The following is a 19,246-nucleotide window of genomic DNA, read 5'->3' on the forward strand; positions in this document are numbered from 1 at the left end:
TGGGAAAACGCTTGGAGCTGCATTTCTGTCAAGGGTAGTGAGCCTGCGTCTCACGTGTAGATCTCCTCGGTCAGGCCGTTGAACGTAATGCCGTTCTTGGCCAGGTCATCAACGTCTACAAGAAACTGCAGCGGCATTTCGACCAGGTTTCCACGGATCTCGCCCAGACGATTCTTCAAGGCCTCAACACCACCAGGGAAGCAGGGCGCCACGTGGCCGTAGGGAGCCTTGCCATCGGGCAGGAGCTGCGGCTCCGCGCTGTTGTCCTCCCACTCCTCTCTTCCCAGCTTGGCCTTGTCCTTCTTGTCGTCCGTGGTGCCCGGCAGGACAAAGTACTTGGAGAAGTAGTCGTCGTACTCGTCCCAGGTGCGCACGCGGTCGGTGGGCACGCAGTGGAAGACGTCGTCAAAGGCCTCCGTGTTGGTGTGGGCAGTACCGGTCCACAGGCGACGGAAGTGCGGGCTGAGCGGATCGGCCACCAGCCGGTCGGCCGTGCTGTTCCAGTCGTACTCGTTGAGGCCAGCGGTGACGGGGAGGAACTGTGATTAGTCAGCATCACATGACCTTGGTAAAGTCTCTTGTGGAAAACGTACGTTATGCGTTGGCCTGTCGTACGGCAGGTCCGGCAGCAGGCCAATGTGCTTGCGGAACAGCTGGCGGCGCAGGCTCGCGGGAAAAGCACCGACAACATACGGGCGGCCGTTCATGGACGAGCGTACCGGGTGCTTCGGGTCCTCGATGACAACGGCAATCTCCGAGTCGTGGTTGCCCAGCTGCGAGCGGTCATTGAGGTTGGCACTGCCACAGATGACCAGCCGGTCGTCGGCAATGAGGACCTTGGTGTGGATATAGAGCTCTTCGCTGACATAAGCAGCAATCTCGGCCTCCGGGTCCTCACCACTCCAGGGCACGTCGACGAGTGCTGGGCCTCCGTACGTGTAGCAGGCCGAGACGGTGTCGGCGGTAGGGTCGTTGGGAGCAGCCCGAGCAGCAGCCTGGTAGCGATGGTAGTTGTCGCCCAGGTGGCCATGGGTCTCGTGGTCACGGCTGTAGCCATCGTAGCCAGACTCGACAGCATCGTCAAACTCGCGCCGGGCATCGCCATACGACACACCGCTATCCTTTTCGATCCGACCCATCAGCGGGGCCGTGTTGATACGGTCGTAGCTGCGCAGGTTGTAGAAGCGGAGATACTGCTCCGGCTCGCCCACGCCGGCTGCCCGCAGCTCCTCGTAGATGCTGTTGCCGCCACGGCTGATGCTGTTGTATTGGAACTCCATAATGGCCCGGGTGCCCAGAGCCGAGTCGGCCTGCAGATCGCCGGCAAAGCCCGGCACCGCCGGGATGCACACGATCATGCCAAAGTCCTCGCCGTTCTGATGGGCCCGCACGATACGGTCGACAATGGCACGGCCAATCTTGTTGGTCACCGGGCGCTGCTCATCGCTCGTGGCTGTGATGAAGAACTGGTTTTCAATATAGACAAAGTGCTCGGCGCCTGTGATCGCGGCAATGTATGCGTTCGCGATAGAGTGCTCTGTCGGGTGACCGGCCGACCAGGCGCAGCAGCTGCGTGTCAGCTGAATATGCATGCTATCATCATTGTCGCCGCCGTAGTCTCCGCCTTGGTTGCCGCCGTAATTGCCGCCGTGGCTGCCGCCCCGCGTGGGTTCCGCTTCCTCGTCGCCATCACCGCCGCCCAAGAACTGGTTCATGCGGTGCTGCAGGTGCTTGTGCAGGCCGCCCACGAAGCGCTGTCCGCCCTCCAGCAGCGATCCGCCATTGCCCCACAGGCTCTCAGGCACGGTGTGCGGCTCGCTGGGCATCCCAAGCTTCTCGTAGGCGCCCTCTTTACGGGTCACGTACTTGCTGTCGAAGATGTAGTTCCTGCACGCAGAGCTTGTGAACATCATAAAAACCAGTCACAGAAAGCGCTTTTCTGACTCACCATCTGTCGATAAAGTGCGTTATCAGGCTGGGCACGATATGTCCCGACAGGCTGATGCTGATGTCGGACCAGCCCATGCGCGAGCTCTGGGTGCGGTCAACTGGAATATGGTGAGCTTCTGCAGGACGAGGCGTCTTCTTGGGCGGAAAGGGGCCTATACGCACGCTTGTTGTTCTCCCACTTGTCGACGTCAGCAAAGTCGTACACACGGGCGTTGTTGTAGTCCTGGCCGGGGAAGATGATGGCATCTAGGTCGCCGGGATGGGCATCGGCAATAGGGTGACTGTTGGTGTCCCAACGTCCAAAGCCTGTCGTATCCATGTCAGTCTTCGGCATCGAACAACAGGGGACGAGTATCGCGTACACAGATCCAGACCGCCCATAAAGGCAATGTGGTCGTCGATGAGACACAGCTTCTCGTGGTGGGCCCAGTACAGCACCATGTCATCGCTGGTGCCATACAGCGCCTTGAGGGCATCTTGTCCCATCTTGGACAGGTCAAAGGCACCCATGCTCATGTTGGAGAAAGCCGTCTCGAAATCGGCCTGGATGTCATGGCCATTGGGCAGGTGGTCTGGGTGCCGGAACACGCGGATGTTTGGGTGCAGTGCCTCGAGGGCGTGCTTAGTGTGCTGTACGGTCTTGGTCAGTATGAGGCCGGACACAGGCAAGCAGGAGATGTGTTCATACGGCAGAGTTCACTGGAAGAGGCCGGGGTTAGCAAAGGACAGCACGACTCGGTCAAACCAGCAGTAGGTAAGGGACACACGTACAGGTCAGGGCCTGCGGCACCTCCTTATAGACGATGATGCGGACCTGGACGCCTCGCTCGGCGGCGGCCTTGAGCATGTTGTCGAGGCGGTACTGCTCATTCTTGGACGGTGGCCGGCGGAGGTACAGCTCGGGCGTCAGCCACCAGTCGAGGATGTAGATGGTCCGTTGGGCCTCTAGTCTTGCGGTCAGCAGTCTGCAGACAGCGAAACAATAATAACTATAGGAAGATTGTATGCTCACTCGCGAGTGCTTCCGACACGGCCCAGAAGTAGGAGCAGCCGTCGACGTACCACTTGGCCCGGCCGGCGGTCTCGGGAGCAAACGACTGGAACCGGTTGCTGTTGTGCTCGGGCGAGTGTGCCTCCGCACACTCGGCACTGTGGGTGTGCGAGTGCTTCTCGGTGCCGCCCACCAGGTCCTCGAGGCCGCCCTCGATCTTTGCAAAAATGCTCTGCATCCTGTTCTCTCTCTGCTGTCTGTTGGGTGTAGTGATGTGATCGGGAGACGTTGCTTCTTCTGGGCAGTTGGTGAGCAGCGTTTAGGCCAGGTAGTGATATAGGTGCTCCGTAAAGGACAGCGAACGCGCGTTTCTGGGAGGGGCTGCTTGCTTGACGGCGGCCTCAAGATTCGGCAGTCGACATGTTATTCCACTTTTTTGATCCCACTCCAGCTTTGATTCTGCGGCAAGTCGGCGCAGTTGCTTGGCCGCTCAGCGAGACTCCACCCATGTCTATCCCCCGCTGATCTGTCCTCGGTCTGCCAGGACATCTTGCTGCATGGAGCTTAGCACTGCCGTTGGCCAGGGTCGAAGCTGTTTGACAATGCCTGCCAGAGCCACACGGCCTGCTATGTATCCGGCTGTCCAGGACGCTGGCACCCGAGGCCGTAAGTGAGGCCGGAAAAAGCCTCAAGACGGTGGTGGGGGGGATCCGGACGCAATACGAATCGCCTGACGTCAGACACAGTAGCGGTGTGTCGGTGCTGGACGGGATATGCATGTGCGGTGATATCGAAGCGTTTGAACCTTGTGAGGAATGAGAGATGGCTAAATCCAAGCCGTGGCGACACAAAAACGTGCCTTCCCGCACCGAAACAGACAGCTCGCACGTGAGCTCTTCCCCTCCACTAGCCAGAGAAAACTCTCCGAAGCGCCCTGTTGCGTCACTATGAATTTGCGCTGCCGTATGATTTTAGCGCCTATTGGCCCGGTTCCCGCGACAGACCAGAAGGACCAGTCTGTTTCGACTTCATTTCTGGCCCGGACTGCCACGGCCAAGCTCTCCTTGCGAACCAGACCTGCCGTCTGCGCCGGTGCACAGCCTACAGGCGGAAGACGTCCGGATAGCCGCAGCTGCCGTCGCTCGTCCGTGTGATCGGGCTCTTGGTCTCGCCAATCACCGAGATCCCGTCGATCTAGTCGATCGAGTCGACCCAACCGCACACACGTCTTCGCCATGGCAGATACGGCGTCCCTGTCGGGCGCGGCTGCAGCGGCCGTGGCTGCCGACGTGGCCGCAGCTGCCCGCTCGGCTGCCATCAAGCCAGACTCGCCGCAGTCGACCGCAGACATGGCTCTGTCCTCGTTTGGCCGTCTGTCCTCGCCTCCGCTGTCGTCGTCTTCCTCGCCGGCCATCCAGATGTTCGACTCGGCCGTCCACGGCCATCTGGTCCTCTATCTCGCCGCCCTGCACGGCTCCTGCATCACCCACGATGGCCTCTCCGGCAGCTTCAGCCCGCCGCTGCACCACGAGAAGCTGCTCGCCTGGTGGAAGGTCCGGCTGGCCTCGTCCGTTGTCCTGCTCTGGCTGCTGCCTTCGGATGCCGCCAAGCCTGCCGCCTCCGACCTCGTCGGCGCTGTCATGCTGCGCAGCCACCCCGCCGAGACCAGCCACCACGTCGCCGCCGTCGAGCTGCTGCTGGTCAACCCGCGAGAACGCCAAAAAGGCGGCGAGCGCCTGCTCTTGGCCGCCGTCGAGCAGCAGGCCGTCGCTGCTGGCAGGACGCTGCTGGTACGTGACTGCATCTTTCCACTTTTTCACTTTTTCACTTTCTCACTTTGTCTCTTTCCTCTTTCCTCTTTCCTCTTCTTCGTCCTGACTTTACAGACTGCCGAGACCGATGCAGACTCCCCGGCTGCCCTCACCTTTGCCGAGCTTGGTTTTGTCGAGGCCGGTCGCATCCCCGGCTTCGTCGTGCGCCCATCAGGCGAGAAGCGCGACCAGCTGGTTCTATACAAGAACCTCGCTCCGTCGCCATGACGCTGCCACAGGTCAGGAAGGGAACTTTGTATACATACACACATTTACGCATATTTCACGGAGATTGGGTGAGATTATCCCAGCCTCCGTTTTGTCGCAGCTGTCCATGAGTAGCTCATTTGTATATATATATAAATACACTTGCGGCCTGCTAGCTGCAAACACAATATCCGAGCCCAACACACCCATATTTTGCCCTCTTCCACGCCACGCCCCCTTCTCGGCGCTCGAAAGTTGACACTACTCGTCTTCCACCTCTTCCACCTGCGGCGCCTTGTAGCCGGCTGGTCGTTGTGTCGGCACAGCCATGGCCTGTGTGGTGGTAGCCGTCGTGGTAGCCGAAGCGGGCGGCACATGGCCCGTGGTGCCGGCAAAGTGTGACTGAGCCTCGACCGAGGTGCCGGACGACGACTTGGACTTCTTCTTCTTCTTCGGGTTCGGCTGGGGAGAAAAGCAAAGTCAGTAAGGCAAAAACGGCAGCCTAGACCAGGAAATACACTCACGTCGTGCCAGGCCCAAACAGGCCGGAAGCTGTCCATAAACGAGACGTCCTCCCACAGGTTCGGATACAGCCAGAGGCCGGGCGATACCAAAAAGTACGTCAGGCAGAACAGGACGACACGGAAGATGGCCATGAGGAAGAAAAGGCCCAGCAGCCCGAGGAAGCCCCAGCTGAGGTAGTAGACGCCCTGGCGCATGCGTAGTGGCCAGAGCGGATAGAGCACCACGGCGAAGATGGCCAGCAGCGCCAGCCCGGCATACACCTTGCGCATGGTCTGTGGGCCCTCGTAGAACCAGACGTAATACATGTCATCGCCCGCGTCCTGCTGCCGCTCAATGTTGACCGTCCACTGGCCCTTGATGCGCTTCGTCTTCTTCTTGGCCCCGCCTGCTGCGCCCGCCTGCGCCGCTGCCGGTTCCTCCGCCTTGGCCACGCGCAGCGCCAACATCGACAGCGGCAGCAGCTTGAATGCATTCTCCAGCGACGCCCGGTCTGTGATCGTCGGCAGATCTGGCGTCTTGAGCCGTGCCTTCTCGTACGCCGGCGATTGCAGCGCCCGCAGCGCCCGCTTGACCCGGAACATGTCCTTGCGCTCGCCGCCCAGAATCACCGTCCGCGTCTTCAGGTCTTGTGCCCGCAGAAACTTGGCCATCGCCACTGCCACCGGGTTCGGCGGACCCGGCGTGATTGCCTGCTGCTGCCCCGCCGGCGCGCCTCCCTGCTGCGGCGGGTGTGGGTGCGGGTGCTGGTGTCCCGGCGGCCCAGGCTGCCCTGGTGGACCTGGCTGCCCCGGCTGGCCCGCGCCTCCTGCCTGCTGGGCTGCCTGCTGTCGGATCATCTGCTCGCGCGCCTTCTGCAGCTGCTGGATAAATTCCGGCACCGTCATGCCCGCCTTTTGGGCGTCGAGCGCTATCTGCCGCTGCATCGCCGCAATCTGCTCGGGCGACGGCCGCATGGGCGGCCCGCCCGGCTGCCCAGGCTGTTGTGGTGGTGGCTGTTGCATCACGGCTCAATGCGTACTTGTGTGTGCAGTGTATCCGGTCGATGATACAGATGTGCAGTGCTTGCGCACTCGCTTGATAGCTGCCTTCGCTGAAGTGAGGTGCTCCCTCCGTGAGATGGAATGCGGCAGAGTATGACAGGCCGAAAAAGAAGAAACGTGGCCGGCTAAGTTGTCAGCGAAACGTTGGGTAACAGTTCCGTGGCCATGACCTAATCTAGACGTCCTCGAAAGGGCAAGCTGTCCAATTCTCATGTAGTTCGGAGGTTTGATGATCCAGTCCGATACGTGCTCGTATCATTAATACACTGTTCTAGCACTGTGTCAGTCTTAGCAATCTCTCTGAAATTCAAGTTACAGCTACAGATTCACCCCAGCCACTCGTTCATCCTGTCGCCGGCAACCCCAAACCGCTGTAAGATGCTGGTTCAACCCCCTGTCTTCTGGATTTGCCTCAGCCTATCTGTCGTCACTTGTTTACTGCTTCTATTAATACTGCCGCTCTTACGAGATCCCCACTCGTGTCACACCATGGCCCGTGAGCTATGTACTTTGCCTTCCTCCAACCGTTTCTATCTTATATCCGTACTCGTGTCTCGACCTTCCAAAACCGGCCAGCTTCTTCAATATTCGGCCGGTATCCGGCCTTGCACCTCTCGGGTTGGCGTACAAACCCACAGGCCTCATCAGTCCCTTCTCCTCCGACACTAACGCAGTCCCTAAACCTTTTTTCAGCTCTCCCATTCTGTGGGCTCTCGTCTGGGGACTTTCCCCCAATTTATGCCTCGACGAATCACCACAGCCATACGGCCTCCCTCCTTCGCAACGCTAATTCCTTACCACACCTCTCATCCTCCACCGCCACAGACGATTTCCGGTCAAGGACCACTCAGATGGCTGGGTGGCTGCCCAGTTGTGCCATCTAGGAAAGCACGAGATCACGGTAATTTGAATCTAGCGTCAGCCCTCTTTACTTTGTACCCGTACTTGTACGGAGTACCCTGTACTCGTATGTACGTAATTGCAAGTCAGGCCTGCGCTATTTCCACTTTTGCCTCTCGTCGGCAAACCGGTAGAAATCGCCTGCCGGCGTATGTGAGATTGGGTGTTAGTGTCAGATCCGACAACGGCTTTCGCTCTTGTCGCTTCTCACATATTCTTACGTGCTCTGCTCATATGTGCTCGTACAATTCAGGATGCCTTGCATCCCATCCACGTGCCTAGTACAATCACGGCCTGCCTTCGCCGGCCTGTTCCTTGCATGCAATCGCCATCACATTGCCGTCTTTGCCACAAGCAAGCGCATGTGCACCCTCTCGCAACCCTCCTGCGACTACTGCAGCTAACGGGACTGCTAGAATTGCTGGGACTGGCTGGAGGGCCCACCCCGTCCACGCCAACGGCCGCGAATGCCGAACATCTTGGCCATCTCTCGTCTCGTGACCATGGGCCTCTTTCATCGCCCGGTGGCGCCGTCGGCATTGTCTGTGGCCGCACAAGCAGCCCACTGCCCGCCTGCCCGCCCGCCCGTCTGTACTGTCTGTCGTTGTCTCGCCCTGCAGCAGTTCACATCAAACACGGAGAAACAGAGCACAGGCCGGCTTCCGGGCTGTGATACGGTATCTTTGCTGCGGCCTCACCCCCTCCAGTCCGTCTATTTTGGTATGTTCCCTGTCGAGGGCGCAGAACTGAGACATGCAGTCGCTGGTCGACAGCGTCCAACTCATTCGACTGGTGGATCCTGCACCTTTTTTTTCTGCTGCGCTCTTTTCGTCGTAGCTCGTGGTCGTGTTCCTTGTAGCGCCCGTTCAGCCACTCGTTTCCGCCCACTTCGACGCCCCCTGGCTTTCGAGAATGCCAATCTATAAGCGCCGACTGGCTGGCAACTAGTCCTTCGCCGGCCTATCAGCACGCAAGGCTCAGCTGCAGGCCGATCGCAACCTGCTTTCTTCAGTAGCCAACGACGCCGTCCCAGCCAGCTGCGGCCCTATGGTGTGGCTTTCGATCATCTGCCTGTCCTTCCTTCATTTGTCCAGTTTCGCCGCTCTTGCAGACCAGCGGGAGGTGTGGGTGTAAGTGCGTCTTGGCTGTGTTGTAGCTGGTACTCCATGCAACCACTCTGTCTTTGACAAAGGAAGCTACTGAGCGCATGACAAATGACAGAATTGGACGAGACGATGTAGCCCCCAGAGCAGCTTTGGGAAGGCACGTCCAGTGGCGTGGCCGCTTCGTTGGGCCGCATCCCCTTTCCGTCTCCGGTGGCCCCTTCCTGTTCCTGCTTTGTGTTGATGTCTGCCCAAGCTTACGCCATCAAGCCATAGTGTGACCCCCTCGAGGACTCTGTTTTATAAAGGCCCTTTCTTCGCCTTTCGTTCGTCCGATCCACCGGCTCGAGATCTTACCGTTTCTTCTTACAACCGCCTTTCTTGGTTCATCTTTGGTGCCCGGTCTTTGTTGCTTTGTCTCTCTGTGTTGTCGAGAAAGTGTCGCTGGCCGTCGTCTCTTCTTCCTAATTTATCCGTACTCGCTATTTCTTGCTCGCTTCTCTGCACTCTTTCGCTTTACCTTCTTAAAACATATCTCTGTTCTTCCCTTCTCGAGCATGACACTTGTTGATCGCCGCCATGTCTGCGAGCACATCTTCATTGTGGCTTCACACCTTGGCATTCTGCTGCGGCTCGTCGTCCCCGCGCTTACATGGACGAGGCCGGCCTCGTCGTGAGTGTCCCTCTGGCTCAGTTCTGCCGTCTACAATCAGCCTGCTCACATCCCAAGATCCGGAAAAGGATGTAGCTGTCTGGTCTGCCGAGCCTGTCTTTACGCCACCGCCAACTTTCGCACCACACACTGGACCAGAAACTGGCCAGAATCCCGACGGTACGACACAGTGGCCGTCTATGACACAGATGACAACCACCATCAGTGCCAATGCGTACGATGCTCCTGAGTCTGCTGTCGAGAACACTGCCAAGAATTTTGCGTCAATCTCGAGGCTGCAGTCTCGCTCTCGTTCCAGATCCGGATCGCTCGGTGGTCGCCGCAGCATGTCAGTGCGCCGACGTTTCCGGACTCACGAATCCTCCCATTCCATCTTTTCTTCATCATCACGTCGGCCACAAATATCGGCTCCGACAAACTTCCGCCACTTGCAATCCGAGTCATTTACATTCCCGCCTGTATCTCATCCATACCAACCTTCTCAGCAACAGCCTCCCTCCTCTCACCCTCTACGCAGCACCTACAGTTCAGGTAACCAAGCTGGTTCTTTGACAACCTCCCCGGATCTTGGCTCAAGTCCCGCCGTTGACGGTGACGAATTGCCAATACCATCTCGCACGCACACAAGGAGTGGCAGCACAGGAAACTCTACCCTTGCGGCGCTTGATCGCAGTTACTCGACCATCTCGTTTCATGTCCCCCGAAGGCCGTTGCCTACTGATTGGACAGCCGCCCCAGGCTCAAAGAGCGTCCGAAGTGGAATGAGCATCCGGAGTGGGAAGAGCGCCGGCAGGACCGAGACGCCCCCTCCACCGACTATTCCGCCTCGGTCCCGGCTGCGTTCATACTCGTCGCCGGCCGTCGAGTCTATGGTTGAACGGATTGCCGGTGCTATGATCGAGATGGAAAAGCTGCAGGCAGACATCGACTCGGTCGTCGAGAGGCAGAGCCTATATGCCAACAGTAGGCCATCGACGGTCTGCAGGCAGGGTGAGAACCCCGGTCTTTCTATGGGCATTAGTCAGCACATACTGAGTCGTCCGTCAGACTTCGAGCCGATGCCTTCCATCCCGGCCACGCCGTCTGCAGCGCCATCTTTCGCCGAGCGACTGAGTACGGAGCGCCCAAAGACCGCACCGCCTCGCAATAGCACGCCTATCTCGCCGATCACAGAAGAAGGGCGCAGCACACAGCCTAGTATTGTGCCAGCGCCACTTTATCTTCTCTCACGACGGACTGAGATGGTCACACCTACTAATGTGTCCCCGAAAACGCCACCGATGGCACAATCCCAGACTTCCAGATCATCCGAACTTTCTATGTTATCGGCTGCTTCGGTGGTGTCTGCAGCCACCGCAGCTACCAAAGCCAAAGCTGCCGCATCTGCATGGACGGGTTCACGAATCAATGGGCGTCCCATCGACGTTCCCTTGGCGCCGCCTTTGCCGCTGGTGTTGCGGCCACCGCTGCGGAAAAAGAAGTCGTTTTCGCGGGTATCGAACTGGCTTTTCCCTGGAGACAGCGGCCACAACAATGCTAGCCATCAGCAAATGCATAAGCGCGGTATGAGCTTCGACTCGGTCACAAACCTTCCGCGGCCTGTGACCGACAAGGACGGGTATTATCAGTGTGTCCTGCCGCCTACTCTTGATGGACGAACATACGACCGAACCAGCATGGACACCGCATTGACCGTGGACACACTCTCTACATGGACAACTGAGCGAGAGAACGAGAGAGGACAAACCTCAGAGCGCCAAACGGAGATTGTGGACAACGGCATGGAGGAGGACGATTATGAGTACGGGGACGAAGACCAGACAATCTTGACGGACACATGGTCACCAAGCAGCTCGCCGGTGACGAGTAGACAGGAAACGGCAACGACAACACCGTCAACGGTCACAACTATGACCCCTGTTGTTGCGTCCGCCCTAGCCACCGAGAAGGCGTCTAATTTCGGGAACGGTATACTGAGCAGACCGCAAAGTGTTGGCGTGGCTTTTTGAGGCGTGTTTGGGGATAGGTTCGTTCCTGAGGAAAAGTGTTTAGAAGCTCGGTCGGTCCGTAAATTTTCTTTTTGCTATAGATACCACGACTAATTCAGTCAAATGTTTTTGTATGACTCGGCGTGAGATATCCAGGACGGCGCCTCCTCGGGTATAATTTTCAGCTTCCTAGGATTTACCCCCAACATAGCCCGAATTTTCCAAAGAAACAAAAACTCCACGGTAATTATATGCACCCAAAACTTCTTCATCCATGGTGATTCTGTAAATCATCTGACTTTCGAGTGCGTGGCGCCAGTATGCAAACTCGTCTGTGTGCCAACCAAGTCTTCGTAAATCTTGATGCTCCACCTGTTTAATCGTCGATGGCGAACCATTCTTGGACAAGACAAGAGAGACAGTGCCGGAAGCTTCAAAAAACTATTGCTGGATGTTTACTCTCATGATTTTCAAATCATAACGAAATTGGCGGATGGTCTTCACCCGTTGTTGTTGTTGTTGTTGGAGTTCGACCGTGCGGCGATAGTCGTTAAGCTCGTCGTATCGTATTTTAGAGTACGCCCACATGACGTAATCCTCTCTCACGCCAGGATCGTCCAAGTTGTCAAACACATCGCAAATTCCCGGCCAAGGCTTCGTTTTGATAGTCGTCGGATATCTGATTGGGTTATAGTAATAATCCAAGCTGAAACGAAGCCCATCAAAATAATTATCCGTTGATTTTCTGAGTACTTCCCTTTCCGGAACGATACCAATACGATCCCATGTTAAGATGTCCGGTTTCTCTTTGCGCATGGTTCTGAGAAGCCATGCGAGACGAGCGCTTTGATCTGGACCATTTGAGCTATCCAGTGTATCGAAACGATGGTAACGACGCAAGATATTTTCCTCTATTTGCTGCACAACACCAAGTTTAGATAGAGGTAGACGGGATTGAATCCCCGACTGCTCGTCAATTCCGGTATTGTCGACGATGTAGCCATATAGAACCTCGTCAAGATAATCCTGAAGGTGAGCACTTTCTAGCCGCACTTCGGAACGAATTGAATCGACATCTGTAGCAGACGACCTAGAATCATATTTGCGGCAGCGCTTTTTGAGAGTAGCCAGTTTCCCGTCAAGACACTTGCGGTTCGCTTCGCGAAGCGACAGGGCTGTACTCGATAGTCTCTGGAACTCCCTCAGTTCGTGTAACAATTGCAGACGCTGTATCTCGTCTTTCCCTTGCTCTTCCATAGTAGGTAGTCCTGTTACAGCCTGTTGTTATTGCTCTGCTGGTGTCGGCTTCTTACGTTTTGTCGTGGCGGCGTCGTCCTCGTTTTTACTTGAGTTTCGGCCATCATCGTCACTCTCGCTTCCGCTTCCATCACCGCGGAGACCTTTTTTATCTTTTCATTGCTTCCGGGACGAGTGATTCTTTCTTTGGTCTGTTGGGACTGGTCGCGAGCTCGACGCATTGGCCGGTGGTTGAACAGCATGAATTTTGTGATCCGTTCTGCGCTTGACATGCGCGGGAACGCTTCGATACTCTGGCTTAGGGAGTGCAACTGAGGTTTCTTCCGAATGAACACGAACAGATGCGTGGTTTGGGGGAGAAGTATCCTTAGCTTCCTCGGTGACCACGCAGCCAGGCTCTTGACTGCCTTTTTCTGGCTCTGGGCCGTGTAGCTGGGGTTGTGACATGGTGCCCCCGGCATTTTTTACTCGTTTCTTCATTTCCTCGATTTTGACGTATTCGGATTGTTGTGCCGAATCATCGACATACTCTCTAGCATGGCCGATTCCGTTGGATTCCCTATTTTCCATCTTCGCACAAGAGATTATCAGAGGCCACAACCGAATATATGAGACGAGGGACAATAGCGGAGGTGAGAAAAAGCTAAGACACTTTTTGAGCACGAGGGTTCTAGAAATAATCTAGATGGGCATGTTATAAAGAACGACTCATACCGTAGTTTTATCACCAGGTGCCCGATTTCGTCGTCTTCGCCTTGCAGGCTGCCTTATTGCTACCCTGTGGCAGTGCACCTTATCTCGGGTGTTTCCCCACCAATGACAGCACAATTTTCAGGTGCAGGTTTGAAAATGCATATATTGGGCTATCGACCTAAGCGGTTGCCCGATGCAGACCTTCGCTGCGCCTCGCGGCGAAGCTTGTTTTAAGTGGAATGCCATACCGTCTTTGTACCAGCGTTTTGATGTCCTTTTGAAAAACAAAGTATCGTGAATCAGACATTCTTTTAAAGTACTATGTCGACAGGCATATCGGCAGCATCCAGCTTAACGCAGACTCCATCCGCTGAGCAGAGCTCTACGTCGAGCTTCCCCCCAAGTCTTGATGCTCAAGAAGAGCCTTCATTGGAAGAGATTCAGCTGAAGCCCTGGAAATTCATTGGCTACAACGGATACTCCAAGTTCATTGCCTCCGATACCGATTTCTTCATAGTGCGTCGGTTTGACACTTTAAATGCACGTGTGACGCTTGCTTTGCAGGACCAAATATCTGCTCTGGAAGAAGAGCTGGCCGAGCTAGACAAAAAATACAGTCGTCGAGACGCCGAAGACGTAAACAACGGTACATTCAGGGATGATCTTGAAGATCGAACAGCTCTGTTAGACACAATATCAGATGAGCTGTATCGTTACAGTCCGTTCTCATCCTTGTTTCAGAAAATACCAGAGCTGACAGAGCCGTAGACAAGCACATTCTGCAGCAGTCCAGTCTGAGGCAATTTTCCAAGGCACCGATGCGAGACATCAAGAACATTCGCACCTGGCAATGCAATTATGACAATGCAGCCATCAGCGAACGGGGTTACCTCACGCATGAGGAGGACCTCATATGCGTAGTAAAAAAGGACAAGATGCCCCTTCGCCGAATGATCGACAGCTCTCGGCGACTTCGAACTCTGCGAATCTGGCGACAACCCTCGAAAGACGGTTCTCCGCCTGATGACGACACAGTTCAATATTACCTGGATAAGCGCATGGATGATTTCGCCACAGGTGTAATAATTGCAGTCGGCATCTTCATGCTGATCACACCGCTTTGGGTTCTTCAATTCATGGCAAACACAACAATGAAGCTCGTCGTTATTACAGTTTTCATATTGGCTTTTTTGCTGATGCTGTCATTTGCCATGGCCTCGAAACCGTTTGAAGCGTTAGGGGCTACAGCTGCGTAAGTGCGAAGTGCGAGTTTGAATTGTCATACAGAGAGGACGGCAGCTAACTCGGATGGCAACAGCTATGCAGCTGTTTTGATGGTGTTTATCCAGGTTGGGTCGCCGTCATGAGTTTGGCGGATGTCAGTGGTCTAAACTTTGATTGGCTGGCGCAGAAAGTGGCAGCTTGTGTGGATAGCGGGTTTCAGGGCGGTTCCTTCCCAATTAGCACTTGTAGGACATTCATCTCTCTCATCGAATAAAGCTTCAAATCATCCCGAGTACGTTTATATAACAAATACAGGTCTATCATAATCAGCTTCACAATGGGCCTGGGGTCTGCCAAAGATGCTGTCCGCTCCTTTTTGGACCGCGATTTTCGATACCAGCGCCTCGCAGAAACGAGTACCAACTCACATGATCGTCGCGGTCACTTCTCACGGCTTAGGAGACAACCACGCGGGCTGCTACCACAGACGGAGAGCGGAAACGAAAGTGGCAGCGTATCTGGGGTGTGGGCACGCAGCAACCGGTCGCTGCTCAAGCTGAGCCTCATGACTGTGTCGATTATCCTGGTATCATACCTCGGGATCACCTTCTCGTGCGTAATTTTTCACGTCTCCCTACAGGCCAATTTCCTTCTTTTTATAAACTATCCACTGACAATTGTCGTACTCCAGCCGGGCTTCAAAGGTTATAAAGGGTGCTTCCTGCGATACCGTTGACCATGGCTACCAATGCTATGCGTCCGTGGCGCAGCAATGGGGCCAATACGCGCCTTTTTTCTCTGTGCCGTCGCCCACAGACTCTGCTGTTGCAGGCGATGTCTCAGGGGGAACGGACCATGTCTTGGATGCGGCAGAGCTCCCCCCCAACTGTCACTTCACGTTCGCTCAGGTGCTGTCGCGTCACGGCGGTCGCGATCCCACGGCAGGCAAGTCGATAGCGTACGGGGCGCTGATTGAGCACATCCAAGACTCGGTGGAGCGCTTTTCGGATGGCCCGGACGGGAAGTTTGCGTTCTTGGCCGACTACTCGTACCAGCTCGGGGCGGACGAGCTGACGGTCTTCGGCGAGCGGCAGATGGTGCACTCGGGCGAGCACTTCTTCAACCGGTACCGCTCGCTGGTGGTGTCTCTGTCGTCCTCGACCTCGTCTGCCTCATCGGTTGTCATGCCATTTGTGCGCTCAGCTGGACAGCATCGTGTGCTCGTATCGGCGATCGATTGGATCCATGGTTTTCACAAGGCGCGGAAGCAGGACCCGGCCTTCGCCACGGAACAGCTGTCGGCGACGGCGGAACAGCCGCTCGTCGTGATCCCAGAGGAGAGCGGCTTCAACAACACGCTCAGCTACAACGGACTCTGCAAGGCGTTTTCGGGCCGCGCAGGCCTACAGGCGCAGAGGACGTATGCCGAGACGTTTGTGCCGGACATTACGGCGCGACTGAACCGGGGTCTTCCGGGATCCAACATTTCGGACGTTGACACGATCGCCTTGATGGACCTGTGTCCGTTTGAGACGATTGCAAACGGGGACGACGACACCGACGGCGCGGATGGCAAGACGAGCGGAGGGCAGCGGTTGTCGCCATTCTGCGATCTGTTCTCGGAGACAGAATGGCAGCGCTACGACTACTTCCAGACGCTGGGCAAGTGGTACGGCTACGGTGACGGCAGCGCGCTGGGGGGGACGCAGGGCGTGGGCTACGTCAACGAGCTGGTGGCACGACTCACAAAGACGCCGGTGGTCGACCACACGACGACGAACCGCTCGCTGGACGCAGACCCGGCGACCTTCCCGCTCAACGCCACGCTGTACGCCGACTTCAGCCACGACAACGACATGGCCAACATCTTTGCCGCACTGGGCCTGTACAATGGGAGTGACGATGCTATTGCCGGCTTCTCGGCGCCGCTGCAGCCGTCCAATACGACGCGCACCGAGCCCGGGGACATGCGTGGCTACGCGGCCAGCTGGGTGGTGCCGTTTGCAGCGCGCATGTACGTGGAGAAGATGGTGTGTGACGGCGGCAACGACGGCAACGACGGCAGCGAGGAGCTCGTACGCGTGCTCGTCAACGACCGCGTGGTGCCACTGGTGCGCTGCGGCGCCGACCAGCTCGGACGCTGCACGCTCAGCCGGTTCATCGACAGCCTGGCCTTTGCCCGCAGCGGCGGCCACTGGGACGACTGCTTTGCCTAAAGAGAAAGAAAGAGACTGCCGCAAGTACTGGCTACTTCTACACTACACTCACGCCCAGACGAGGGAGGACGTGTCCTCATCTCCAGTTGCCCGTCTCCAGTTCTTCCGTCTTCAGTCGTATGTGACAATCCTACACAGTAGAGGCAACACAGGTCTGTTCTGCCGTTTTTTACACCCAGTCTCCTCAGCGGGGGCCATGATACGAGAGAGCGAGAGACGGTGTGTATGTGTATTGCATGGCAATGTGTGCGTGGCTGCCACGCTGCTCTGCTGATGTGACCAGAGACGGACAGCCGGACGGGGCAATGGTGGACTGCAAAGCAATATTCCTGCAAACGGCCAGCGAGACATGCATGGTTGGGATGCGAGCTTTGCAGGTCGGATTGGGCTGCGTTTTCGGTTTCTCTGCGAATGGACACGGCCGCACTGGACCAACCAGACACGCAGCAAGCACGCGACAGGGGAATGTGACCCTGCCTCCACCGTCAGACGAGGGTGGCTTTGGCTGCATGCGTCTGGCACTCATCGTTGTTCGGGCGAAGCTAGTAGTAATTATTAATGTGAGATATTAGATATCTGCCCTGCCGGCAACAAATCCATTTAGTAAGCACTCTGCCGTACAGTGTATATGGGCGTGCATTCATACGTTGCAAGACCACAGCAAAGTCGCGATGCTTTGGCAAGACAGTCTTCTCGAGGCTGTTGGCCAGGACAGATCGGAGCGATGCAAAGTAGACGGGCCAATGGGAGAACTGTGCCTTATTGTGTAATGCCGTATTTCTGCAAGTCATGCCTGATAGCTTTTGACCTAGTCATTTTCGGGCTTTGCTCCCTCATTCCTGGAGCGCTCTTTTTGGGCTCTGTTCCTGATCTCCCTCCCATTTGTCCGTTTCCCCTTGGCTGCTGTGAAATGTCCAAGCCGAGCGACTACTACCTTTCTGACGAGGAGAACGCGGCCATCTTTGAGCGGCTTATCCGGCCGGCCGAGTTCGGCCCCCTCTTCTCCGGCAGCGATTCGGCTGCAGCGAACGGCCCTCGCCTGGATGCCGAATTCTCTGCGTCATCGCGTCCGGTCTGCATCCTGCTTGCTGGGCAGACCGGCGCCGGCAAATCCCACACAGCTCCGGTCTTGGCGGCTGCCTTGAGAGAAAGCCCTGCTTCCGGTCTGCCACTCTGCCACCTCGTTGCCGATACCCACAAGCCCTACCACCCTGCGTATGCCGGCCTTGTCGCTGCGGCTGCCACCGGCCAGGGACCACCCGGGCTCGCCTCCGCGGCCACTGGTCACGACGCCCGGCGATGGCTGACGCGCGCCTGTGCTGTGGCTGCCGAGCGGCGCTGTGACGTGCTGGTCGAGTCGGCCAGCCGGTTCCCGCAGGACGTTGCCCAGATGGCGCGCACGTTCCGGCGCGCCGGCTATCGCGTGTGTCTGGTCATGATGGCCGTGCATGTGGCACAGTCGCGGCTGGGCCTGCTGGCGCGGTATCTGGATGCAGATCCCCAGAAAGAGCTGGAGTCGGAGCAGCAGGTCGACGGAGGGAAGCCATCGCTCGGCCGTCGCCTGACGCCCAGAAAGATCCACGACGAGAGCTATGCCGGCCTCGCCCAGCTGGCTGTCTGGCTGGATAGCGGTGAAGGTGGCAGGGACAGAGACGGTGACAGCGAAGACGACGGACCTCTGGCCGACGCCGTGATCATCCTGCGGCGCGGCAACAAGGTGGTGTACGCCAACTACTGGGGCGAGAACTGCGGCGAGGCGACACAGAAGCCGTCGTGGCGCATCAGCCCTCCACACATCGGCCAGACCCTCGCAGCAGAACGGCAGCGCTGCGACGTGCCGGCCGAGGCTGCCTTGTTTGCCTCAGACGTGGCCCGGCTGTCCGCACTGCATCCAGGGCGAGAGGCAGAGCTTTCATTGCTAGCCTCTGTGTATCTTCCAGCCGATGCCAGAAAGACAAGAGATGAAGATAATAATGAGATGGCCGATGTGAATGTAGCACTCATTGTTCGAAAATGTCGTGATTGGTAGGCGCCGAAGAGGACGACGGTCTTCTTCAATTGGATCCATCGAAAACAGACTGTTGAAGAGATGATGCCTATAGGCTTGTGATATTTGTATAGCACGAAAGAAGAGTGAATAGAGAATTGATCAAAGAGAAAAAGGACTGGTGAGATGTAAATGGAAAGGACGATAGAAAGGAAGGCGCGAACGTACCCGCACTAACACATACATCACATAATGGCCAGTTGCCACCGTCAGCAGATGCAAGAGCAGGGTGTAATAGATTCACAATCTAGGCAAGAGCGACGCGCCCCTTCTTATCCTATACAACGACTTCCCGTCCACAGTTTTGGGGACGGCAATAAGAAACGAGAAAATCCGTAACACATTTATCTCACACTAGGAGGATGAACAAACACACATACAGACAAGTAAGCGTCTTTACCCTAAGCCGTTGCCCACCAAATTCCTTCCTTCAAAGCATTCGCAGCCAGTGCATCGTACTGTGTTCCTCCAAAATAGGCCTTTAGCCGGCCTGTATGCGTCGTCGTGCGCAGCTCCCAGAGCAAGTAGGAATTCCGATGGCAGGACAGAAGGACGCCCCTTCAATGGCCATATACAATGGTATTCCCAGTTCCAACCAACGCCAGTTTATGAGCCGTTCCC

General features: G+C 56.6%; 7 protein-coding genes across 7 annotated transcripts; 4 read left to right on the forward strand and 3 right to left on the reverse strand.

The window, feature by feature from the left end:
* Nucleotides 1-50: 50 nt before the first annotated feature.
* Nucleotides 51-3,179, reverse strand: CMQ_2662 (phospholipase; the record flags this gene model as incomplete). The annotated part of the gene is made up of 8 exons (XM_014316740.1): nt 51-539; nt 594-1,887; nt 1,949-2,048; nt 2,113-2,256; nt 2,313-2,580; nt 2,639-2,649; nt 2,722-2,895; nt 2,963-3,179. The coding sequence occupies 8 exons, from the start codon at nt 3,177-3,179 to the stop codon at nt 51-53; spliced, it is 2,697 nt and encodes an 898-aa protein (XP_014172215.1).
* A 997-nt stretch (nt 3,180-4,176) lies between these two features.
* CMQ_3197 (gcn5-related n-acetyltransferase) lies at nt 4,177-4,980 on the forward strand (the record flags this gene model as incomplete). The annotated part of the gene is made up of 2 exons (XM_014317275.1): nt 4,177-4,731; nt 4,828-4,980. The coding sequence occupies 2 exons, from the start codon at nt 4,177-4,179 to the stop codon at nt 4,978-4,980; spliced, it is 708 nt and encodes a 235-aa protein (XP_014172750.1).
* Nucleotides 4,981-5,220: 240 nt separating this feature from the next.
* Nucleotides 5,221-6,485, reverse strand: CMQ_3118 (translocation protein; the record flags this gene model as incomplete). The annotated part of the gene is made up of 2 exons (XM_014317196.1): nt 5,221-5,421; nt 5,484-6,485. 2 exons carry the CDS (start codon nt 6,483-6,485, stop codon nt 5,221-5,223), a joined length of 1,203 nt encoding a protein of 400 aa, XP_014172671.1.
* A 3,476-nt stretch (nt 6,486-9,961) lies between these two features.
* CMQ_2950 (uncharacterized protein) lies at nt 9,962-11,209 on the forward strand (the record flags this gene model as incomplete). Its single annotated transcript, XM_014317028.1, has 2 exons — nt 9,962-10,190; nt 10,248-11,209. 2 exons carry the CDS (start codon nt 9,962-9,964, stop codon nt 11,207-11,209), a joined length of 1,191 nt encoding a protein of 396 aa, XP_014172503.1.
* A 1,392-nt stretch (nt 11,210-12,601) lies between these two features.
* Nucleotides 12,602-13,015, reverse strand: CMQ_3168 (uncharacterized protein; the record flags this gene model as incomplete). The annotated part of the gene is made up of 1 exon (XM_014317246.1): nt 12,602-13,015. One exon carries the CDS (start codon nt 13,013-13,015, stop codon nt 12,602-12,604), a length of 414 nt encoding a protein of 137 aa, XP_014172721.1.
* A 444-nt stretch (nt 13,016-13,459) lies between these two features.
* On the forward strand, nt 13,460-16,578 carry CMQ_2642 (phytase; the record flags this gene model as incomplete). Its single annotated transcript, XM_014316720.1, has 4 exons — nt 13,460-13,784; nt 13,907-14,390; nt 14,678-14,974; nt 15,054-16,578. 4 exons carry the CDS (start codon nt 13,460-13,462, stop codon nt 16,576-16,578), a joined length of 2,631 nt encoding a protein of 876 aa, XP_014172195.1.
* A 910-nt stretch (nt 16,579-17,488) lies between these two features.
* Nucleotides 17,489-18,607, forward strand: CMQ_3130 (zeta toxin; the record flags this gene model as incomplete). The annotated part of the gene is made up of 1 exon (XM_014317208.1): nt 17,489-18,607. The coding sequence occupies one exon, from the start codon at nt 17,489-17,491 to the stop codon at nt 18,605-18,607; it is 1,119 nt and encodes a 372-aa protein (XP_014172683.1).
* Nucleotides 18,608-19,246: the final 639 nt, after the last annotated feature.

The sequence above is a fragment of the Grosmannia clavigera genome, assembly GCF_000143105.1.
Source record: "Grosmannia clavigera kw1407 unplaced genomic scaffold GCSC_144, whole genome shotgun sequence".
NCBI lineage: Eukaryota > Fungi > Ascomycota > Sordariomycetes > Ophiostomatales > Ophiostomataceae > Leptographium > Leptographium clavigerum.